General features: G+C 40.0%; 1 protein-coding gene and 1 pseudogene across 5 annotated transcripts in view; one reads left to right on the plus strand and one right to left on the minus strand.

Annotated features, from left to right (window-relative positions):
- The window catches only part of ITCH (itchy E3 ubiquitin protein ligase), a 151,553-nt gene that overhangs the window by 37,078 nt on the left and 88,759 nt on the right, over window positions 1–25,716 (plus strand). For all 5 annotated transcript variants that reach the window (XM_055104975.2, XM_055104974.2, XM_008957199.6 and 2 more), the window contains 3 exons: window positions 9,982–10,123; window positions 13,851–13,975; window positions 15,077–15,214. In XM_055104975.2, coding sequence (XP_054960950.1) covers window positions 9,982–10,123; window positions 13,851–13,975; window positions 15,077–15,214 — 405 coding nt within the window. The remainder of the gene's footprint in view (window positions 1–9,981; window positions 10,124–13,850; window positions 13,976–15,076; window positions 15,215–25,716) is intronic.
- On the minus strand, window positions 1,052–4,471 carry LOC103783895 (cell division control protein 42 homolog; annotated as a pseudogene).

The following is a 25,716-nucleotide window of genomic DNA, read 5'->3' on the forward strand; positions in this document are numbered from 1 at the left end:
GGATTACAGCGTGAGCCACCGCGCCTGGCCTTAAATATTCTCTTTTTTATAAATTTTTTTCTTTTTCTTTTTTTAATTCATTGCTTGCTAATTGGGTCTAAATATTCTGAGAATGCTCAAGTGTAGGGCAAAAAACAAACACACCATGAATAATGGATAATAGTTCAGCAAACATATTATTAGATATGAAACAGAGAACATAAGATAAAAGACAGAAGTGCCAAGTTTAATAGAATCAAATGCCCTTCATAATTCATTGAGTTACTTCTTTAGTTTTGATGCTAGAATGCTTAGAACTAAGTATTTTGCACAAATCTCCTTAATGACATCGTGGGTTTTAATCTCTTAATGGGTCAGTTATAGTATTTGTTTTATTGTAAGCTGCCTCAATGCCTTTCTAGAATCAAGGAAGGAATAAATATGCAAGTGTAAAAAATGAATGTCAGGCTGGGCGTGGTGGCTCTCACCTGTAATCCCAGCACTTTGGGAGGCCGAGATGGGCGGATCACCTGAGGTTGGGAGTTCGAGACCAGCCTGAGCAACATGGAGAAACTCTGTCTCTAGTAAAAATACAAAATTAGCTGGGCATGGTGGCACATGCCTGTAATTCCAGCTACTCGGGGGGCTGAGGCAGGAGAATTGCTTGAACCCGGGAGGCGGAGATTGCGGTGAGCTGAGATGGTGCCATTACACTCCAATCTGGGCAACAACAGTGAAACTGTCTCAAAAAAATAAATAAATAAAAATAAACAAATGTCACCATGTATTGTAATGGCAAGAAGGGATAACTGGTCAGGAAAAAGAGATCAGTATTTGACTAGAGTCACTGGGAAAGAAGGTGGTGTTTGAAGGATTGCTGCTATTTATTTATTTATTTTAAGGGACAGGGTTGGCCAGGCATGGTGGCTCACGCCTGTAATCCCAGCACTTTGGGAGGCTGAGGCGGGCAGATCATCCGAGGTCAGGAGTTCAGGACAGCCTGGCCAACATGGTGAAACCCTGTTTCTACTAAAAAATACAAAAATTAGCCAGGTGTGGTCATACGTGCCTGTAATCCCAGCTACTCGGGAGGCTGAGGCAGGAGAATCACTTGAACCTGGGAGACAGAGGTTGTAGTAAGCCAAGATCGCACCCCTACACTCCAGTGGCACAGTCACGGTTCGCTGCAGCCTTAACCTCCTGGGCTGAAGCAATCCTCTCGCCTCATCCTCTATAGTGGCTGGGACTACAGGCGTGTACCACCCACCACACTTGACTAATTAAAAAAAATTGTGTTTTTGTTTTTTTTTTAAGACAGAGTCTCGCTCTGTTGCCAGGCTGGAGTGTGGTGGCGTGATCTTGGCTCACTGCAACCTCTGACTCCCTGGTTCAAGTAATTCTTCTGCGTCAGCCTCCTGAGTAGCTGGGATTACAGACATGCGCCACCAAGCCCAGCTGATTTTTGTATTTTTAGTAGAGACGGAATTTTATCATGTTGGCCAAGATGGTCTTGATCTCCTGACCTTGTGATCTGCCCACCTCAGCCTCCCAAAGTGCTGGAATTATAGGCGTGAGCCACTGGGCCCGGCCAAAAAATTTTTTTTGTAGAAACAAGGTCTTGCTATGTTGCCCAGGATGGTCTTGAACTCCTGGCCTCAAGTGATGCTCCCAGCCTTTCCATAAGTGTTGGAATTATAGGCCTGAGCCACTTTCCCTGACCTAGGATTGCTGCTGTTTAAATGCAGAAAAGTAGAAAAGGACCCTTTGAGGAGACAGCATGAGCAAGACACATGAAAGAAGAGAGTACACAAAACTTGCCCTAATACCCATGAAAGCTCCTATAATAGGGGAGCCCTGAGAATGGGAATGGCTGTGTCTTTCAGGTGTGCCTTAAAAAAAAATTTATTGCTAAGGGAGATGGAGATGGGAAGTAATCAGTGTTTGTATCAAAGGGTGGTTAGATTTGTGTTTTAGAAAGTTAGAGAAAAAAAATTTTCTTTTTTTTTTTTTTGAGACAGTTTCGTTCTGTCGCCCAGGCTGGAGTGCAGTGGCGCGATCTCAGTTGACTGCAATCTCTGCCTACCATGCCCACCCCCTTACCTACTTATTTATTTATTTATTGAAACAGAGTCTCGCTCTGTCACCCAGGCTGGAGTGCAGTGACTTGATCTTGGCTCACTGCAACCTCCGCCTCCCAGGTTCAAGCAATTCTCATGCCTCAGCCTCCCCAGTAGCTGGTATTGCAGGCATGCACCACTGTGCCTGGCTCACTTTTTGTATTTTTAGTAGAGATGAGGCTTTACCATGTTGTCCAGGCTGGTCTCAAAATCCTGACCTCAAGTGATTCACCCACCTCGGCCTCCCAAAGTTGTCGAATTACAGGCGTGAGCCATTGTTCCCAGCCCATTTTTAAATTTTTTATAAAGACACGTTCTCATTGTGTTGCCCAGGCTGGTCTTGGATGTTTTGAATCAGCTCTTCGTTTCTTCTTATCATTTAGCCAGGGTCTTTACCTTGGATGTAAGTCTGTTTTCTTATGTCCTTCCCTGTCTTTATTTACCTGTTTCCCATTTAATTATGCCTATATATAACCTCAGCTATTATACTGAACTCATCTGTGTCTTCTTTTTTTCTTTTTTTTGACCGGGAAATTTTTTTTAAAATTACAAGCTCAACCCATTTGTTCTGTTTCAAAGGTGCAGTACTTTTCTTCATTTATTAGTGAAAGAAGTTAAGAAATTAACTTTCCAAAAAAATCAGCAAATGGCAAACAAATGTCCTTGAAAGTCACAGTCACATATAGAGTCTCCTAGAAAAGAGGAGGGGTAAGACAGCTTCCACCTACTTTCACGAGTTTCATCAAATACTGGATCTACTCAAGGGTGGAGTAAAAAGGCAACTAACTTTCTAAAAGGAGTATGTTATTAAATGAGGCATTTACTATACTCCTTCCTAAAAGCCCCAGATGGGGAACATGTTTTCTCAACTAGACCTAGGAAGTAGACTGTGGAATCAATCGGTCCTCCTCACCTTAAGGGCCATCCACTGGTTAATGAATTAAAAAAAAAAAAAAAGACTGAAAAACAAACCTCCCCCCTAAAAAGGAGGAGGGGGAAAAAAAACCACTAAGATGTCCCAGAGTGGAATCAGGGAGCAGCTTCAACAATTCCAATTAGTCTGTTACAGAGTCATCCACAAGCATGCCTTGCTTTAAAAATACATATATATATCTTGAAACAACAAAACTGAAACTAGTACTAATCACTTTTCTGACAATATACAATTACTCAAAATTAACTAGTACTGGGCTAGGGATACGGGGGGGCGGCGCATAGCTATGGGCCTTGTCTCACATGAGTACATGTGGGTAGGTGCAGTGCGTTTGTCATTATGGCAAAAACGAATTTTAATTTTTAAGCTTTAGTTTGACTTAAACATTGCTTTTAGTATGATGCCAACACCAGCTATGCAGAAAGGGCTCTGGAGAGATGTTCCTAGCAGCACACATATGCGGCTCTTCTTCGGTTCTGGAGGTTCCAGGGCAGCCAATATTGCTTCGTCAAATACATTCTTTAGGCCTTTCTTTGTGAGTGCAGAACACTCCACGTACTTGACAGTCTTCAGGTCATGGGCCAGCTTTTCAGCAGTCTCTGGAGTGATAGGCTTCTGTTTGTTCTTGGCAAGTTTCTCAATAGTAGAGGGGTCATCTTTGAGATCAATTTGGGTCCCAACAAGCAACAAAGGAGTCTTTGGACAGTGGCACCCACTTTTCTTTCACATTTTCAAATGAAAATGGAGAGATGGAGAGACCACTGAAAAATAGACTAGAAATACATCTGTTTGTGGATAACTCAGCAGTCATAATCCCTCATAATCCTCTTGCTCTGCAGTATCAAAAAGTCCAAGAGTATATGGTTCTCTACCAGTCATAACTGTTATTGCATAGTTGTCAAAAACAGTTGGTACATATTCTGATGGAAATTTGTTGTGTTGTTTTACCAACAGCACCATCACCCACAACAACACAATTGTCTGCATTGCTGAAATAGTTTTGTATCCACTTTAAATATTTCAAATCTCATGTTGACCTCAGCTTCTCCACCGGGGTGTTGGCTCATCTGTGTTTTTTATTTGATGTTTGTTGTATGCTAGCATTGGGCAAAATAAGGAAACTTTGGTATTTGCTAGAAATTTCTTATATTCTCGTCTTTACTCCAAATTAAGAAAGAGATGTCATCTTGATTTTAGTTATTATTAATCATAATTAAATATTACTGCATTTCCCAAATTTATTACAGTGCAATATATTTAGCTCTGATTGTTCAGGGACCAAAAAGATCCCTTATACTTATGTTTTTTTTTATTCCTTTAACAGTCCAGCAAACTAAGAATTTTATACTTGTGATTTAGAGTTTAGTTCTCCACAGGCAGGGCAGAGTTCTTCCAAAGAGGTAGCTGTTGCTCAACTGGATTGATCTCTTACCTGGTTCATTATTCCGCTTATTTATTTAGTTTTGGCACTGTTTTTTGTTGTACCTTGTTCTCTGTAGCTTATCCAAAGTAGGTTGGATAAGCTATGGATCCATTCTTTTTTTGTATTTGTATTGTAAAATGTTTATGTTGTATCAGAGAGATACATTGAAGAACTGAAATCAGTTCAAAGCACTGACCTTCAGAACAGAAGGATCAGAGGAACATTAGTTTAAGCCATGAAAACTATTTGCATTAGTATGTGGGTATGTGTGAGAGAGAGAGAGCACATGCATGGGAGAGTGAGATAGCCAGCAAGTGATTATAATAAAGCAGAGAGACAGAGACTAGAAAGCAGGGAAACTTTTGTTTTCTACCATGACTAATAACAATTTGGTTCAACATGTATATTAAATACCTCTCAGATTAAATCCCAGAGTGCTCCAGAAATTGTAAAGATTGGCTATATCTGTGCAATCAAGAGGCTCACGGGGTGAGTTAAATGAGTAAAAACTAGTAAGACAAAATGAAAAGCTATTGGAGCCATACGTAAATATGGAAATACTCTGGAAGCATGGAGGTGGAAATAATTTAACTTCTTAGGATTAAAGAAGCCTTCAGTCAAAGAGAAGGGGGATGTTTATCTCTCAGGAAATATAATTTTAATGGGTATAAAAGAAAAAAGGATCATTCTGAGTAGAGGGAGCAGCATGTTTAGAGGAATGAAAGTACATGGCCCATGTGAGGAACAGCAAATAACTAAGGGTGGCTAGAATATAGAACTTTGGTAAGATTTATTTTAGTAGGAGGCTGGAAGGGTAAGTTATAGCTGCATACTAAGCAAGGTAAAATGCCCCATAAGAGTTTAAACTTCATTTTTCAGGCAATAAAGAATCATTTAAGTAATGACATTAATGACATGATCACATCTATTCTAGGAAAATAATTCTGGTGGCTGTGAGGGGTTGGATTGGAGAAGTGAAAGTAAAAACAGTTGTTTAGAGGCCTCTCATAGTAGCCCAGGTGTCAGATGAGACTGACATTTTTCTGGTCCTTTTTCTTCCGGTTTATAATGTATAGTTTTTTATTTTTTTGTTTAATTTACTATGGGACTTTAGTTTTCAGAAAGTAGTACATTGATTTATTTTATATTTGTAATATTATGACTATAACACAAGGTTTTGTTCAATCTAGACTTTGAGATTTGAATACTGAAATAATTTCTCCTGTCCAGGTTTTGCAGTGTGACCCTTGGGCAAATTTTTAAATTTCACAGAGCTTCTGTCTTTTTTTTTTTTTTTTTTTTTTTTTTGAGATGGAGTTTCACTCTTGTCACCCAGGCTGGAGTGCAATGGCATGATCTCAGCTCGCTACAACCTCTGCCTCCCGGGTTCCAGTGATTCTCCTGCCTCAGCCTCCTGAGTAGCTGGGATTACAGGCGCCTGCCACCATGTCTGGCTAATTTTTGTATTTTTAGTAGAGACAGGGTTTCACCATGTTTGTCAAGCTGGCTCCTGACCCCAGTTGATCCTTTTGACTGAGACTTCCAAAGTGCTGGGATTACAGGCGTGAGCCACCACGTTCGGCCGCTTCTCTTTTTATGTGTAAAAATTAGGACAGTAATACCTGTTTCGCAGAATAGGTATTGATATTGAAATGACGTTTACGTGCAGGCACATGGTAAATACTAAAATTGGTGCCCCTCCACCCCCATGTAAAGTTTGTTAGGCCAGGCCTGGTGGCTCATGCCTGTAATTCCACCACTTTGGTAGGCCTAGGTAAGTGGATCTCTTGAGCCCAGGAGTACAAGACCAACTTGGGCAACATGGCAAAAGCTTGTCTCTACCAGAAAAAAATACAAAAATTTCCTGGATGTGGTGGCATGCACCTGTAGTCCCAGCCACTTGGGAGGCTGAGATGGGAGGATGGCTTGAGCCCAGGAGGTAGAGGTGGTTGCAGTGACCTGAGATTGTGCCACTATTCTCCAGCCTGGGTGACAGAACCAGACCCTGTCTCAAAAAAAAAAAAAAAAAAAAAAGAGGTTTCAGTGGGGTTTGGTAGGATTATGTAGCAAAATTGCTTTCACAAATTTGAATCCAGCTGGGCACAGTGGCTCACGCCTGTAATTCCAACACTTTGAGGGGCCGAGGCAAGTGGATCACCTGAGGTCAGGAGTTTGACACCAGCCTGACCAACATGGTGAAACCCCGTTTCTACTAAAAATACAAACATTAGCTGGGTGTGGCGGCGCGTGCCTATAACCCCAGCTGCTTGGGAGGCTGAGGCGGGAGAATCGCTTGAACCCGGCAGGCGGAGGTTGCAATGAGCTAAGATTGTGCCATTGCACTCTAGCCTGGGCAACAAGAGCGAAACTCCGTCTCAAAAAAAAAAAAAAGAGTTTGAATCCTAGAAAGCCCCAATAGGGGCAGATCATTTCCTTCCTGTCAGCCTTGCGTTGCTCTTTGTTCTAGGTTTAATCAGTTTCAGAGTGCCACAAGAGGCCCTGAAATATAATGAGTGTATGTATAATTGTTTGGGCTATTTCACCTTTTCTTAGACCAGAAATGTATTAAAAGTAGAAATTTTATGTTTTTCTGTGTAATCCTGTGATTAAATTTGGCTCTATATTAAGCACTAGAGCTTTTATTTAATAGTACTTTTTTTTTTTTTTTTTTTAATAGAGATGAGGTCTCACTGTGTTGTCCAGGCTGGTCTTAAACTCCTGGGCTCAAGTGATCCTCCCGCCTGGGTCTCCCAAAGTGCTGGTATTACGTGCCCGGCCTATTACATTTTAATCAGAGATAGCTCTGGTCTCCACTTGAATATTTTTTATTCTGAAAAAGACTTTCTATTTCATGTTTCCACTTAGATGTCTCAGCATCTGGCATCTGAAACAATTTTTTTTTTTTTTTTTTTTAAAGACAGTTTTGCTCTGTTGCCCAGGCTGGATTGCAGTGGTGCAATCACAGCTCACTGCAGCCTTGACCTCCCAGGCTCAAGCGATCCTCCTGCCTCAGCCTCCCCCCAGCAGCTGGGACTACAGGTGCACGCCATCATGCCTGGCTAATTTTTAAAATTATCTTTTGTAGAGACGGGGGTCTCACTATGTTGACCAGGCTTTGTTCAAACTCCTGGGCCTCAAGTGATCTTCCTGCCTCAGCCTCCCAAAGTGCTGGGATTACAAGTGTGAACCACCATGCTTGATCTTGTCTATTTGTCTAGCCTTCTCTTGCAACTCTTCTTTTTCTTCAGTCAGTCATTCTGTGGCTAGCTTGAATGCCAGCAAAAAGGCACATAAGCCTAAAAGGATGGAAGTATTTGATATATATAAAGTCAGAGTTTCAGGGCCACCACCTGGGACTATGCCTACTTGGATATCCAGACTTTGGACTATATATTAAGCTGCTGCTTCTTTTTTTTTTTTTTTTTCGAGATGGAGTCTTGCTCTGTCACCCAGGCTGGAGTGCAGTGGCGCAATCGCGGCTCACTGCAAGCTCCGCCTCCCAGGTTCACACCATTCTCCTGCCTCAGCCTCCCGAGTAGCTGGGACTACAGGCGCCCGCCACCACGCCCGGCTAATTTTTTGTATTTTTAGTAGAGACAGGGTTTCACCATGTTAGCCAGGATGGTCTCGATCTCCTGACCTCGTGATCCGCCCGTCTCAGTCTCCCAAAGTGCTGGGATTACAGGCGTGAGCCACCGCACCCGGCTATATTAAGCTTCTTAAGTAGCTACTATATAAACTCCTCTGACAACTCCAAGGGTTCCTTAACTTTGATGAGCATTGGCATTCTCTGAACTTTGCTGCTACAGTAGATAACCTGGGTGGTGGAGTAGATAACCTGGGTGGTGGGTACTTCCTTGGTTGTAGTTACCTCATCTATGAGGGAGCAATGACTTGCCACCTATGGAAATCATGGGGTGCTTTGCTAGATTTCTACTTGTTATACCCTGTAAGGGGCTTGGACAAAGCTATTTTATGGCAAAGGTAACTAAAGGGTGAAGGCTAAGGAGTTTGTATCTCAAGATGCACAACATAGGAAGCTCTTCCTTAGATAATATGAGATGTTAAAAAAAATCTTAGTTTGTAGTTCTTATTCTTCCATTGGCTTTCCAACACACAGAATAAAATCTAAATTATCATTATTATTATTATTTTTGATACGTAGGTTCACTCTGTCGCCCAGGCTGGAGTGCAGTGGCATAATCTCGGCTCACTGCAACCTCCACCTCCCGGGTTCAAGCAATTCTCCTGCCTCAGCCACCTGAGTAGCTGGGATTACAGTCGCCTGCCACCACACCTGGCTAAGTTTTGAAATTTTTTAGTAGAGACAAGGTTTCGCCATGTTGGCCAGGCTGGTCTTAAACTCATGACCTCAGGTGATCCACCCGCCTCAGTCTCCCAAAGTGCTGGGATTACAGATGTGAGCCGCTGCGCCCAGCTGCAAATTCTTTATCTTGGTTTATAAAGCTCCCATACAAAGCTTATCTCCCTTCATTTACCATTCCTTCCTGTGCTTGCTATACTTTCCCTCAGATATGCCATACTCATTTGCCTCTCTCTGGAATGCTGTCTTATTCCCACCTCCAGTCTTCCCATGGCTGGCTCCTTGTCATTTGGATGGTTGCTTAAAAGTCTTCTCAAAGGCCTTCCTTACTACCAAGTCATGTTCTGTCACATCAGCCTGTTTTTCTTCATCATAAATACTTTAATTAGAATATAATCTCCTTGAAAGCCAGATCCTTTTCTTTACTGTTAATTGCTTTAGGGACAGAGTTTAGAGCAGTATCTGACACATGGTAGGCATTCAGATGTTTGTTGACCATGTTTGTCAATGCATACATTTTGTTTTGAGATATGGTCTCCCTGTGCTGCCCAGGCAGGTCTTAAACACCTAGGCTCAAGCAGTCCTCCTGCCTCAGCCACCTGAGTAGCTGAGATTACAGGTGCAAGCCACCCTGCCCAGCCATATGTGTACTTTTTAAATTTTTCCTCCTGTTGCCCAAGCTGTTGCACAACCATAGCTCACTGAAGCCTTGACCTCCTGGACTCAAGCGATTCTCCTACCTCAGCCTCCCAGGTAGCTGGGACTATTGGCACACGCCACTGTGCCCAGCTAATTTTTTTGATTTTTAGGCGAGATGAGGTCTCGCTATGTTTTCCAGATTGGTCTTCAACTACTGAGCTTAGGCAATCCTCTTGCCTCAGCCTCCCAAAGTTCTGGGATTAGAGGTGTAACCCACTGCACCTGGCCCATATGTGTACTTTTTAATTGATCTGAGTTCTGGACTTTTGATACCATGGAATTCTACTGATGGGAATTTGGGTTGATGGTACGGGGAACCTCTATATTTATTTACTAGGATGGGAGGAAGTACAAAGGTTATGAGTGAATAAAATTGGTAAGTATTTTAGAGCAAAACTGCTTCTCTGAGTAAATTTAGTAAATCTGCCTAATTATGAAGTTAAATTGATTTCATGAGTGAATTAACATCTCAACTATTGAAATGTTTTTCATTTCTTTTACATAGTCATCTCAGCAAAACTTAAGGAAAATAAGAAGAATTGGTTTGGACCAAGTCCTTACGTAGAGGTCACAGTAGATGGACAGTCAAAGAAGACAGAAAAATGCAACAACACAAACAGTCCCAAGTGGAAGCAACCCCTTACAGTGTAAGCTTGGAAGTATTTTTCTGTAGTATGTTTTGTTTAGTAGATGATTGGAAATACAATTTAAAAAAATGTTTCTCACTTTGGTTTTTTTTGTTGTTCCTCCTTTCTCTCTTCTTTTTTTTTTTTTTTTTTCTTTTTCCTAGGACTCCTTCTGGTTTGCTTTTTTTGTTTCTCTTTAGATAGCTGTTTTTATAGTCACTCCCTTTCTTTACCTTCTCTAGTTTAGTTGGTGATGATATTGCTCTTGTCACTGAACAATAGCTGAAGAGAGCCCATGGTCACGGACCTAAAAAGATTTCTGGCAGCACTTTTTATTAACTTTGGGTTGAATTAAGGGATTATGAGTACTCCCCCCCCCCCCCCCGTTTTTTAACTTAATTTTTAAAAATAGTGTTTTAGTTAGTTTTTTCTTTGTTTTATTTTGAGATAGAGCCTCACCCTGTCACCCAAGCTGGAGTATAGTGGCGCTATCATAGCTCACAGCAGCCTTGAACTCCTGGCCTCAAGAGATCCTCCTGCCTCAGCCTCCCAAGTAGCTGGGACCACAGGCATGCATCACTGTGCCTGGCCAGTTTTTTAGTATTTTAAATTACGGTGCCAGTTATACTATAGTTAGTTATTTTTTGAATGAGATGGGGTCTTGCTATGTTGTCCAGAGTGCTCTCAACCTTCCCGGCTCAAGCAGTCTTCCCATCTCAGCCTTTTTCTCAAGTAGCTAGGACTACTACTATCCATTTTATTCTACAACTTTCTTTTTGTACTTAACACTAATATCATGGTGATCTCTTTACCTGAGTACATATGGATCTTGCATCCCTTATATAGCTTTGTAATATTCCTTAATATGGGTGGACTATATTTTAATAGTTCTGTATTGATTCTAATGTTGTGCTATTAGGCAGTATTGCAGATACATCCATGTGCATATATCTTTGTATGTTGGTGTTTATATCTGTAGTGTAGATTCATAGAAGTAGGATATAGCTCAGTTTTAACACAAAGCCCTAAATGTTGGCATTATAATCTAAGATATTGACAGCCATTGAAGGTTAATTTTAATTTTTAAAATTAAAATAGAAGAAAACACATGGAGCCAGGTGTGGTGGCTCACACCTGTAATCTCAACTCTTTGGGAGACTGAGCCAGGAGGATTGTGTGAGGCCAGGAGTTCAAAGGTGCAGTTTGATATGATTGCTCCTGTGAATTGCTACTGAACTCTAGCCTGGGCAACGTAGCGAGACCCTGTCTCTACAAAAAGACAAACAAAAAAAAAAAAAAAAGAAGAAAAATGATTTGGCCAGGCATGGTGGCTCACTCCTGTAATCCCAGCAGTTTGGGAGGCCAAGGCGGGAGGATCACCTGAGGTCAGGAGTTCGAGACCAGCCTGACCAACGTGGTGAAACCCCATCTCTACTAAAAATACAAAAATTAGCTGGGTGTGGTGGTGGGTGCCTGTAATCCCAGCTACTCGGGAGGCTGAGACAGGAGAATTGGTTGAACCTGGTAGGCGGAGGTTGCAGGTTGCAGTGAACTGAGATCGTGCCATTGCGTTCCAGCCAGGGTGACAAGTGAAACTCCGTCTCAAAAAAGAGAAAAAAAAAAAAAGAATTTATGGAAGATCATCTTGAGGCCCGTATCATTCCGATGTTCCTCATCTGTGTTTATTTCAACATAAATGTTTCTTAGGCTTTCTGTTTTTAATTAATGGCTCATTGTAGATTGAGTCAAAATGAAACAATGTATTAAAAAAATTTCAAGAAAACACATGAGGCTGGGAATGATTGCACATGTTTGCAATCCCAGCTACTTGGGAGGATAAGGGGGGAGGATAAGGTGCTTTAGCCCAGGAGGAGTTTGAGATTAACCAGGGCAAAGTAGCGAGTTCCCATCTCATATATATTTTTTCCTTTACCAAGTGGTATCTATAAAAGGTCGCAGCCTCCATGATTACCAGAGATGTTCAGTTGAATTAGATGGTCACCTAATTTCCTCCAACTGCTTTGAGTGCGTACTTGATATGCACTTGGAGGCTCTTAAGCTGTTAATGTCATGAACTCCTTAGTGATTTAAAAGTTAAGAAAAAAACTCTCTTTGTAGTTCTATGTGGTAGTGCTGTTCTTGATCACAAACATTTGGGAAACTTACAATTCAAGTTATTTTCCTGAATTTTTAAGTTGCAGCAAATTGGCCTGGAATTTTATCACTTCCCATTGTCGTGTAGCAGGCTTTCCAGACTGCTTTTGAGAATTGAATTGAAACAATTAAGACTGATTATCTTTGACAGTATACTTTATGTACCTTTCTTCCATATTAAAAATAGTAAAGTTAAATTTATTTGCCTTTTATTTCATCCCCATTATGATTTCTAAATTGACTAATAGAGAATTTCTTTTTTCCACTCTCACCCAGGCTGGAGTGCAGTGGCGCGATCTCTGCTCACTGCAACCTCCACCTCCCGGGTTCAAGCAAGTCTCATGCCTCAGCCTCCTGAGTAGCTGGGATTACAGGCATGCGCCACCACTCTCAACTAATTTTTTTGTAATTTTAGTAGAAACGGGGTTTCACCATGTTGGCCAGGCTGGTCTCAAGCTCTTGACCTCAAATAATCCTCCCACCTCGGCCTCCCAAAGTGCTGGGATTACAGGCGTGAGCCATTGCGCCTGGCCGAGAAATATTTTCTTAATACAATATATAATATGAGCTCTCTTGAAAGTAGCATCTGAGAATTTTGAAAAGAATGAATACATTGTAACCCCTAAGAAGAGGAGCAGTGTGGAATTTTTAGTTTGTTTAATCTACCCATTGCCGTTGAAATGGTGGTGGTTAATAGGTACAGGTAGACTTCAAAGGAGGAAAGTGTTTCTTTGTCCCCTCAAACTTGATCACATTAGAGAGAATGAGATATAGAGAAATTCAAACATTTCTGGAATTTGTCTTTATATCATTGAACCATAGGACTGTGGTAGATTATATAGTGCTCCTAGCTTTCTGATCCTTGACTCTAACATTGATTCTACGTGTATTGCAAATTCAAATTTCCCAGTTTACTTTGGAAATACCATTATAGAGAGTATTCCTTATTGGCATTTAGCAAGGTATGAGTGAGTCTATATTTGATAGTTGGACTGGGCAACTTGCCTCTAGCAGTGTGAAACTTGATGTATGTAATGTAATCTTCAAATCATGTAGCTGACTTGAGGAACTTTTTAATATAAAGTTTAATGTCAGGATTTTATTCACATTACAGTTCTGCTACTTACTGGCTATTTGACCTTAGGCAATTTGCTTTATCTCTGAATGTCAGTTTCTGTATCTGAAGAAGGAAGTGATAATTCCCATCTCATAGGGTTACTATAAAGATAAAATAACTTCAAGCTCTGTAAACTACTGACATAAGGATTTAATTTGTAAAGTTACTCTTCTGTACTACTAAAGTAAAACTAGTTTTCCAATAGTTTGTTGCAGGATAAGCAGTTTTACTTTTGTTGACAATATGTGTATGAATTTACTTCTGTAGTTCAACTGCAAGTGAAAATGACCATGTAAGCGTGTAGCATTCAGATAATTTTCATAAGATTATTGAACATAGGCCAATATTGATTGTATAGTAAACTGTAAGGGGTGCAGTGAGAAGACTTTAGACTTTAAAACTGAATTGTAATTTATTTAGGATCTCATTGTGATATTCAATAAAAATAATATTTTTTCCCTCTTTTTTCCCTTTTAGTATCGTTACCCCTGTGAGTAAATTACATTTTCGTGTGTGGAGTCACCAGACACTGAAATCTGATGTTTTGTTGGGAACTGCTGCATTAGATATTTATGAAACATTAAAGTCAAACAATATGAAACGTATGTATGTAAGACTAATGGAAATTGCACTTAGCTGTTTGTTTTTCTGGAAGAAATTTATATGTCAAACATGCATAATGACTCATGTTCTCTCATACTTTTAAGTTTTACTTGGTTATAGGATGAACAGATAGAAGAATTTTACACTATTGAAAGTATTCTGAGTAACCTTGGTTTGACCATTCATTTTGGATTCAGTATTTTTAGTAAATATTTATTTACTTAGTAAATAGATATTAGTAAAGTAATACATAGTTAATTGTGGAAAAACTAAAATATAGAGCAGAGATGAAAGAAAAAAATAAAAATCCCACTTCAGAGACAAATCAAATGAATATTTTTACAGATTTCCTTTTCAGATGTTTTTTTTTTTGGGAGGGACATGGGGAGACAAGGACTCACTCTGTTTCCCAGGCTGGAGTGCAGTGGCTATTTACAGGTGCAGTTGCAGCACAGTGTAGTTTTGAACTCCTGGCCTCAAGTGATTATCCTGCCTCAGCCTCCTGATATATCTGGGACTATAGGCAGGTACCACCACATCCAGCTTTAAATGCTTATTTTTTAAAATGTCCTCATTTTATGATGTTGTGGTTTTATTTGTATATGTATATTTATATAATATAGAAATATGTGTAGCTTGTTTTAATTAATATATCATTTTAAAACACATTTTTTCTACCCCTCGACTATCTAAAACATACTTCTAAAAATTTTCTCATTTAGGACTTATTAGATATAATTTATCCTTAAATTATGTTTTTACTCAATTTAATTCAGGTATATATTACTAAATAATCTTTATTCTTATGCTAGCCCATTTTATACTATAGTCTTACAAGGATGGAATGAACATAATAAACGATGGAGATACTATTTTACATCATGAATATGAAACATTAGCATATTTTGTCCTTTTTAAAAGATACAGTGTTTTGGTGTCAAAAGTGTTCAAACCTTGGGTGAAGCATAGTTAAACAGTTTATATGCACATATAGTTATATTTTCTCAGACATCACATTTTTAACAGTTAATTTTTAACAGTTAAGATGCCTTAACTGGGAAAAAAGTGACCATTTTTTCTGTAACTTTATTTTCTTCCAGTTGAAGAAGTAGTTGTGACTTTGCAGCTTGGAGGTGACAAAGAGCCAACAGAGACAATAGGAGACTTGTCAATTTGTCTTGATGGGCTACAGTTAGAGTCTGAAGTTGTTACCAATGGTGAAACTACATGTTCAGAAAGTAAGTGACTACCTTTTTAAGGTCTTTAATGATTCTTCTTAAATAAAATAGCCATTGTAGTATGCTGTGTGTAATTATTTTGATTTTTTTTTTTCAGATTAATAAAATGTTTTTTTCTGGCTGGTGTGGTGGCTCACGCCTCTAATCCCAGCACTTTGGGAGGCTGAGGCAGAAAGATTGCTTGAGCTTGGAGGTTGAGGCTGCTCTGAGCCGTAATCACATCACTGCGGTCCAGCCTAGGTGACAGAGTGAGACCTTGTTTCTTTAAAAAAAAAAAAGAAATGTTTTTTTCTTTTTAAAAAATAGACATTGATCACTTTAAACATTTTCTTTTTAGTGTATTATTTCTATGAATAAAAGCTTGTATATTTTTACATAAGTTGAAAAATTAGCCAAATAGAAGTTGAATCACATTTGCCTCCATGAGTAATGAGTTGATTTATATAGTATTTATTCTGTAGGCCAGCTATGGCAGTTAATATGGGTTAGATGCCACACCGCCAACTGTGCCAATGGCAGACAGAGTTTATTGTCTGTAGCAGTGTGGGGTTGAGTTTAAATATGACTTTAAATCCTTTTTTTTTTTTTTTTTTTTTTAAGACGGAGTTTTGCTCTTGTTGTCCAGGCTGGAGTGCAATGGCACGATTTCGGCTCACCGCAACCTCTGCCTCCTGGGTTCAAGCGATTTTCCTGTCTCAGTCTCCTAAGTAGCTGGGATTACAGGCATGCGCCACCACGCCCAGCTAATTTTGTGGGGTTTTTTTGTTTGTTTTAGTAGAGATGGGGTTTTTCCGTGTTGGTCAGGCTAGTCTCGAACTCTTGACCTCAGGTGATCCGCCCACCTCAGCCTTCCAAAGTGCTGGGATTACAGGCGTGAGCCACTGCATCCGGCCTCTAAATCCTTCTTAACACTGTACCACCCAGCCATTACAAGCTGAGATCCATTTACCATTCCCCTTCTACTTCTGTAGGCTACACTTACAGAGATACCTTTTGACAATACTAATTCATTATATGTGTGTTAGTAAATCTTACAATTTCTGATTTACTAGTGTGTGTTAAAGGAAAATAAACTGTGGTGGCACCTGAGTTAGTGGCTACACAGCTAGCATATTTAATAGAACTTTTTCCTACTGTTTTCCCATCAGATATTTCCATCACTTCCTAATGTGTTAAGTGTATTTTCACTTGAAACATAGATTTTAGAGGCCTGAAGACAATGAAAGAGCAGATTAATGGATTTCTTGATGAGTTTGACGAAGATCTTTTGGTTTACTTAGGAACTGCATTATGAAACATTTTGCAGCTGTCAGGTGCTATTCTTTTTCTACTTTGTTGAAAGACTTCCTACTTCCTCTTTGACTCATGACTTTTAAAAATAGCAGGACAGGCTGGGCACAGTGGCTCACACCCCTTGATCCCAGCACTTTGGGAGGCTGAGGCAGGAGGGTTACTTGAGCCCAGGAGTTCGAGACCAGCCTAGGCAACATAACAAAACCCCATCTTTGCAAAAAATAAAAAAATTTGCCATGTGTGTGGCACGTGCCTGTAGTCCAGGTACTTGGGAGGCTGAGGTGGGAGGATCACTTGAGCCCAGGAGTCAGAGGTTGCAGTGAGCGAAGATCACACCACTGCACTTCCAGCCTGGGTGACAGAGTGAGACTCTCTCTCAAAAAAAATAAAGTAGCAGGACCTAATATGTCTTCCAGATTAGTTCTCTGGGGCTAGTGAGGATGGAAAGAAATTTCTGAAATGGTTATACTGATTTGGAGTTGACACTTTGATTATTGTTCACAAGAACTCTATAATAGTCACAATTTTCTATACATAAATTGGAAGTCTGGAAGATAAAATACAAGTTACATTGTTAAACTGCCCTAAACCTCAGTATTTATAGTGTCCTAAGCTTCGCCCATAGAAGATGAAACTATTACTAATGTAAAATATTTAATAATTGCTGGGCGCGGTGGCTCACGCCTGTAATCCCAGCACTTTGGGAGGCCGAGGTGGGCTGATCACGAGGTCAGGAGTTTGAGACCAGCCTGGCCAACATGGTGAAACCCCGTCTCTACTAAAAATATAAAAATTAGCCTGGCCTGGTGGCGAGCACCCGTAAGCCCAGCTGCTCGAGAGGCTGAGGCAGGAGAATCTCTTGAAACCAGAAGGTGGAGGTTGCAGTGAGCCAAGATAGTGCCACTGCACTCTATCCTGGGTGACAGAGCGAGACTCTGGCCAGGCGTGGTGGCTCACGCCTGTAATGCCAGCACTCTGGGAGGCCGAGGCAGGCGGATCACCTAAGGTTGGGAGTTCGAGACCAGCCTGACCAACATGGAGAAACCCCGTCTCTACTAAAAATACAAAATTAGCTGGGTGTGGTGGCGCATGCCTGTAATCCCAGCTACTCGGGAGGCTGAGGCAGGAGAATCACTTGAACCCGGGAGGTAGAGGTTGTGGTAAGCTGAGATCATGCCATTGCACTCCAGCCTGGGCAACAAGAGCGAAACTCGGTCTCAAAAGAAAGAAAAGAAAACAGTTATAACAATATACTACAATAAAAGTTTTATGAATGTCATCTCTCAGTTTCACTTTCACTCCAAAAATACTTCATTTTTTTAGCTTTGTTTGGACCTTTGGGGGGAAAAATACCTTATTGTACTCACCTACTTTTGGACCACAGTTGACTGTGGGTAATTAAAACCATAGCTAAGGGGAGGCCTACTGTACTTACAGACACATTTTTGGTTCTTTCTTTTTGGTGGATAAATTTTCTAAAAATGGCAGTTATATAAATAAACTTTTTCCAAGTGAAACAAAGTATACTTGTTTTTTCTTTTTCTTTAAGTTTTATTTTAAAACTAGCTGGCTTTATATTCCCCTACTTTCAACTAGTTTAATATCTCGCTACAAGTCTCGGTTATAATGTTTTCTTTACATAATTTGTTATGGTGTTTTCCTTCAATGAAGTACAGAGTTAATCTGCTTTCATGAGTCTCTAGGAAGAGGTCTTCCTAGACCTCTTCCTAGCTTTTTTTTTTTTTTTTTTTTTTTGAGACGGAGTCTTGCTCTTGTCGCCCAGGCTGGAGTGCAGTGGCACTATCTCAGCTCACTGCAACCTCTGCCTCCTGGGTTCAAGCGATTCTCCTGCCGCAGCCTCCAGAGTAGCTAGGATTACAGGCACCTGCCACCACACCTGGCTAATTTTAATTTGCTATTTAGGTAGACTTTTTTTTTTTTTTTTAGATGGGGTTTCGCTCTGTTTGCCCAGGCTGGAGTGCAATAGTGTGATCTCGGCTCACTGCAACCTCCGCCTCCCGGGTTTAAGTGATTCTCCTATCTCAGCCTCCTGAGTAGCTGGGTTTACAGGTATGCACCACCACGCCTGGCTAATTTTGTATTTTTTAGTAGAGACAGGGTTTCTCCGTGTTGGCCAGGCTGGCTTTGAACTCCCGACCTCAGGTCATCCGCCTGCCTCGACCTCCCAAAGTTGCTGGGATTACAGGCGTGAGCCACTGCGCCCGGCTGACTTTTTTTTTTTTTTTGAGACGGAGTATCGCTCTTGTTGCCCAGGCTGGAGTGCAATGGCATGATCTCGGCTCACTACAACCTCTGCCTCCCGGGTTCAAGCAGTTCTCCTTCCTCAGCCTCCCGAGTAGCTGGGATGACAGGCATGCGCCACCATGCCTGGCTAAGTTTTGTATTTTTAGTAGAGATGGGGTTTTACCAAGTTGGCCAGGGTGGTGTCGAACTCCGAACCTCAGTTGATCCGCCTGCCTAGGCCTCCCAAAGTGCTGGGATTATAGGCATGAGCCACTGCGCCTGGCCCAGCATTTTTTTTTTTTTTTTTTTTTAAAGGTTGACTTATTCTTATAGCCCACAGATCTGAAGTAACAAATCAGGTGTGGGCAGTTCATATCTGCCAGAGGTTCTCATTCATCTTTTTTTTTCTTTTTGTGGGATGGTTTTTTTGGTGACTTGTTTAATATCTGTCTTCCCATTTACGACCTCTAACAAGAAACACAGAAAAGTATTATTGCCAAAGACTAATACTAGTTTTCCTAAAGAGAAAGAAAAATGCATTTTACTTTCAACTTTTTTTTTTTTTTTTTTTTTGAGACAGGGTCTCGTTCATTTGCCAAGGGTGGAGTGCAATGGTGTCATCTTGGCTCACTGCAACCTCCGCCTCCTGGGCTCAAGTGATCCTTCCACCTCAGCCTCCCCAGTAGCTAGGACTACAGGCGCACTCAGCCACACCCAGCTAATTTTTGTATTTTTTGTAGACAGGTTCTCACTCTGTTGCCCAGGGTGGTCTCAAACTCCTGAGCTCGAGCAATCCTCCTGCTTCGGCCTGCCAAAGTGCTGGGTTTATAGGCACGAACCACCACTCCCGGCCACTTTTAACTTCCTGATTATAAAATAGGAACATAGTAGAGATCTTTACTTTTTATCATGTATACTCTGGATGTGTTTAAAATTAATTTAGGGAGAGTTTTTGGAATATGTGACTTCTGGTTCTTATTCTATACATTCCATTCCTTTTAAATTTTGATGCTTTGTTATGTTAGGCTCTAGTTTTTGTAGTTCCGCTTAACGTTAGGGTAAACCATTCTCATATGTGAATATACTGATAATGTTTCTTACTAGAATAATAAATTCTAAGAAAGTAGCCTAAATTTTTTGCTTTACCAAATATTATTTGAAGTTACTAGATCTCAACTGGTCTGGGTACCAACTAATTTTATAGAGATAAACTTTGCTGTAATGTTAGTTTTAAAAATTTGACTTACATTTGAACATATGTCTATGTATGCTCAGAATATTAAATAATTTACTTCCCCACAAAAGGTAGTAAAACTCCTTTCTTTCTTTTTCTTTTTTTCTTTTTTTTTTTTTTTTTTTTGTGAGACGGAGTTTCGCTCTTATTGCCCAGACTGGAGTGCATGCAATGGCGCGATCTCGGCTTACCGCAACCTCCGTCTCCTGGGTTCAAGCAATTCTCCTGCCTCAGCCTCCCAAGTAGCTGGGATTACAGGCAAGCGCCACCACGCCCGGCTAATTTTGTATTTTTAGTACAGATGAAGTTTCTCCATGTTGGTCAGGCTGGTCTCAAATTCCCAGCCTCAGGTGGTCCATGTGCCTTGGCCTCCCAAAAAGTGCTGGGATTACAGGCATGAGCCACTGTGCCCGGCTGTAAAACTCCTTTCAACATGTATGTTATGTTTTTGTCTTACTTTATGAGAGGTACTGTAAAAATTGAAGTATTGAGGCTATGATATGGTCATTGTGAATTTCAGTGAAGACTACTGTGTTCTTCATTTTTACAATTTACAAAGCCCGTTGGTATATATTCTCATATTTAATATGTGTAAGATATAAAATAAAATGAGCATCCCTGAAACTATCACACAGCTTAAGAATTAGAGTATTAACAATATCATTGCATCCACCTGTATGTTTCTTCCTATATTATTCCTTTCCTTTCCTTTCGAGATAATCACTATTCTGAACTTTGAATTTGTCATTTCTGTGGTCTTTAAAAGTTTTATCCTATGTGTGATATATAAGCATTACTTGTACGTTTCTCTTGAGCTCTATGAAAATATCAGTGTTGCCTTTTTTTTTTTTTTGAGACGGAGTCTTCCACTGTTGCCCCGGCTTGAGTGCAGTGGCACGATCTTGGCTCACTGCAACCTCCTTCCGGGTTCAGGCAATTCTCCTGCCTCAGCCTCCCGAGTAGCTGGGATTACAGGCGTCCACGACCACACTCAGCTAATTTTCAGTGTTGCCTTTTTCTTTTTTTGAGACGGAGTCTCACTCTGTCGCCCAGGCTGGAGGGCAGTGGTACTATCTCCGCTCGCTGTAAGCTCCTCCTTGCCGGTTCACGCCATTCTCCTGCCTTAGCCTTCCGAGTAGCTGGGACTACAGGCCTTTTAAGATTTAGTCATATAATTGTGTCCGTAGGCCATTCACTTTTACTGCTGCATAGTAATCTGTTGAGTGAATGTACCAGGTTTTAAGATTTTTATATCAAAGGACATTTGCTTAGCTTTTTTTTTTTTAAACCATGTGAACAGTGATACACTGAACATTTTTGCATATGTTTATTAATAAACAGATTTAACGTTTATGTTGGGTGTATGCTCGAGAGTAGAATTGCTGGGGTATGTTTATTTTCACCTTTACATATTAATTGCTTCTTCAAATATGCTATTTGTTAGGATATTTAAAACTGAGATGAAATTTACATAACATACAATTAACGGTTATATAAAGTGTACACCTTAATGGTGTTTAGTGTATTCACAATGATATACATCCACCATCTGTCTCTAGTTTCAGATCTTTCTTGTCACCTTAGAAAAAAAAACCCATTTCTTTCTTCTCCCAAGCCGTGATAACTGCTAATCTGCTCTCTGTCTCTATGGATTTGCCTATTCAGGATATATCACATAAAAGGAATCGTGACTTTTTCTGTTTGGATTCTTTACTTAGCATAATGAATTTGAGGTTCATCCAAGTTGTAGAATGTGTCAGTACTTCCTTTCTTCTTATGGCTGTATGATAATTCTACTGTGTATACTTGTGCCACAATTTGTTTATCCATTCATTCATTGATAGACATTTGGCTTATTTCCGTTTGGCTGTTATGAATTATAAATAATGCTGCTTTAAGCATTTGTGTACAAGGTTCTGTGTAGAAATATGTTTTCATTTCTTTTGGATATATACCTAGGAGTAGAATTGCTGATGCTTGTTTTTGATAGTTTCTGATTTCTTCCTTGTAATTTTTTTTGATACATAGGAATTTTTTTTAAAACATTCTCCATTTGATAATTCCAGTGTCTGAAATCCTTGGGTATATAAATGGTTTTTTGTCTCTTCCTCATTGAGGTTTGTTTTCATTTGCATTTGTTCTTCGATTGCAAGTTTATATTTGATCTTAATCTGTTGGAATCTTAAGGGCCTAAATTGGGGATTCTTTGCCCCAGAGAACATTTCTTTTGCTTCTGCTAGTTGCTAGGGTGTACCACTGAACTGGGAACGCTTCAACTCCTTTCCTACCTGTGTATTTGTAAAATGGATCAGACCCTTGCCAGCCTATTGTGGCAGGCTCTGGTTCAGCACCACAGGTTTGCTGCTGGCCCAAGGCTTTCTAATCCATCTGAGGATTGAAAATGGCCCTCTGGATAACCCAGTTTTTCACATTTGCTCACTGCATACTTGTGTTCGTTCACTTTGTTTTTTTATTTTTGAGACAGGATCTCGCTGTGTTGCCAGACTAGAGCTCAGTGGCTATTAACAGGAACGGTCATAGCACACTGCACCTTTGAACTCCTGGCCTCAAGCAGTCTTCCTGCCTCAGCTTTTTGAGTAGCTGGGACTTCAGGTGCTCACCACCATACCTGGCTTCAGTTCACTTTTTTGTTTTTGAGATTGCTAGACACCCAAGAAATAGGAACGATGTGTTAAACCGCTTTATCTAGGAGCTAGTTATTTTGTGGTGGGAGGGCAGGTCATTTTGACGAGCTTACTGAGTAGAAGAGATCTTTGTAGATCTTCCAAAGTTTCTTGTGGGTAAAACATGTGCATTTAGCAATCTGACGAATTTTCTTGAGGAAATTTGGATTGGGAATACCTTTAAAGGGCAATACGTTTGTAAAATGCAGTGGTTAAGAATAACCATTGTTCTCTTCTTGGACGTTCATTGTATAAGTGTTAGATTTTTGTTGTTGTTGTTGTTAACTATTCTCTGGTTGTAAGCAGAGGATAAGATCTAAATAATTTATGCCATAAATTTCATAGTTATGGCTTCACTTTATATTGGAGTGAAATAAAAGAGTGAATATTCCAGGCATGGTGGCTCACACCTGTAATCCCAGCACTTTGGGTAGCCAAGGCGGGAGGATCACTTGAGTCCAGGAGTTTGAGACCAGCATGGACAACATGGTGTGAGACTCCATGTATTCAAAAAAATCTTTAAAAAATGTAGCTGATTTTGTGGTGGCATGCATCCATGCATCCTCCCACTTTGGGAGGCTGAGGTGGGAGGATTGCTTGAGCCTGAGAAGTTGAGGCTGCAGTGAGCTATGACCATGCCACTGTACTCCAGCCTGGACAATGCATCAAGACCCTTTGTCAAGAAAAAATATGTATATTGAAAAATGGCCCTTGTTTAGACTTTCCTAATGAGATATAAATTTTGAGAAATAATAGTTATTATTTATGGACTGCTTATATGTGCTAGCACTGTGCTAAATGTTTACATGTTTAATTCTTATAAATACTCTATGAAGTAGGTGTCATCCCCATTTTATATATGCAGGAAAAGTACAGGAAGTCAAGTGTACTTTTGTAAGATCACAAAGTACATGATAAAGCTAGGATACAAACCTAGGCAGTCTGCCCTCAGAACTCATGTGATTAAAATACTGTTCTTTGTCACTGTAGTGAGAAGGTTTTAGAAGTAGCAAATAATGGTAGACTTAAATGGATTATTCCTAATGATTTTCTTAATTTTGAGAAAAGTGAAATACTAATAGACACATTTTAGTAACTTATGCTGGATATTTTGTTGTGGTTTTCTGATTTCATTTATGTCCCATTCATAAGCCATTTTAGGGGACTATATTCCATATTAAAACATTCTTAAACTGAAATTTACCCTTTATAGCCAAAATGTATTTCATCGTACCATTTTTTTTTAACCACGTTAACATCTTTATTGAGTTGTATTTTATACAACATAAAATTTACCCATTTCAAGTGTACAGCTTAATGAATTTTAGTAACTTAAGTGAGGGATTCAACTATCACTGTAATTTAGGTTTAAAACATTTTTATCCCCTCAGTAAAATCCCTCTTGCCTGTTTACAGGAGCTTCCCTTCTCACTGTCAACCACAGGCAACCACCACTAATCTATATATATATTTTTTTGAGACGGAGTTTCACTCTGTCGCCCAGGCTGGAGTGCAGTGGCATGATCTCTGCTCACTGCAACCTCTGCCTCCCAGGTTCAAGTGATTCTTTTGCCTCAGCCTCCTGAGTGGTTGGGACTACAGGCGCCCGCCACCACACTCAGCTAATTTTTGTATTTTTAGTAGAGATGAAGTTTCACCGTGTTGGCCAGGCTGGTCTCAAGTTCCTGACCTCAGGCAATCTGCCCACCTTGGCCTCCCAAAGTGCTGGGATTACAGGTGTGAGCCACCACGCCCGGCCTCTATTTTTTATCTCTAAAAATTCGTCTTTTTCTGGACATTTGTATAAATGGAATCATAAAATATCTGTTTTTTGTGTCTGGCTTCTTTCACTTAGCATAATGTTTTTGAGGTTCATCCATGATATAGCGTGTTTCATTAGTTTGTTCTCTTTTATTACCAAATAGTAATAATTCCATTGTATAGACAACATTTTATTCACATACTATTTTAAAGATAATATATTTCTAGACTGGATGAGACATTTACCAACTTTGCTAAGTATGGTATAGTATAGTGGTGACTCAGTATTTTTTAAATTAATCCACCAATTATGCTTTGTTGTAATATGGTAATAATTTCCCTGTTTAAACTATGATTCTATCCAGGGCCTATTGTTCCTTTACTAAATGGACCTAGGTGGTCGAACTTGAGTTCTTGTTTCTACATGTGATAATTTTTCTTTCTCTTTCCCTGTTTACCATTTGTTTTGCTTCTTTAAATGTACCTACCTTTAGCACCCTCCCTCCAACACTTTTCTTTTTTTTGAGACGGGAGTTTTGCTCTTGTTGCCCAGACTGGAGTGCAATGGCGCGATCTTGGCTCACTGAAAATTCTGCCTCCCGGGTTCTAGCGATTCTCCTGCCTCAGCCTCCCAAGTAGCTGGGATTGCAGGTGCCTGCCACCACTCTTGGCTAATTTTTGTATTTTTAGTAGAGACAGGTTTTACCATGTAGGCCAGGCTGGTCTTGAACTCCTGACCTGAGGTGATTCGCCCACCTTGGCCTCCCAAAATGCTGGGATTACAGGTGTAAGCTGTTGCACCTGGCTCCTCCAACACTGTTACAGTAAAAAGATCTGGACTGAATCCTAAGGATATTTTCCATCAATAAAGCAAGAAGAAAATAAGAATATTGTGGCATTAATTTTTGGCAACTTGGATTCCCATTTGTGGCTTTCCTAATTTTTAAGCTGTTTTCCAGGCCCCTGCAATAAGAGAGACGTTATGGGTTTTTCTGTTTCTGGAATCGATTTTATTCTGCTGGCGATCAGCACTTTTTTATGAGGTATTTGGGATACAAAGATGGTTAAAACACTAGGTTTAAATTAGAGTTAGACATATTTCAAAAAAAAAAAAGGCAGGAATAGTAGTGCATGAGTAATATACCTTTGTAATTAACATCCCGTATCCATTAATTATTAAGCATTTGCACAAAATTTTGGCAGACTTTTTTTGCAGTCATGAAAATCACATTTTTCCTTTTAAAGTCATGTTGGAATTTAAGTTATAGTATGTTCTTTATTACAAA

Source organism: Pan paniscus, chromosome 21 (genome assembly GCF_029289425.2).
Source record: "Pan paniscus chromosome 21, NHGRI_mPanPan1-v2.0_pri, whole genome shotgun sequence".
Classification (NCBI taxonomy): domain Eukaryota; kingdom Metazoa; phylum Chordata; class Mammalia; order Primates; family Hominidae; genus Pan; species Pan paniscus.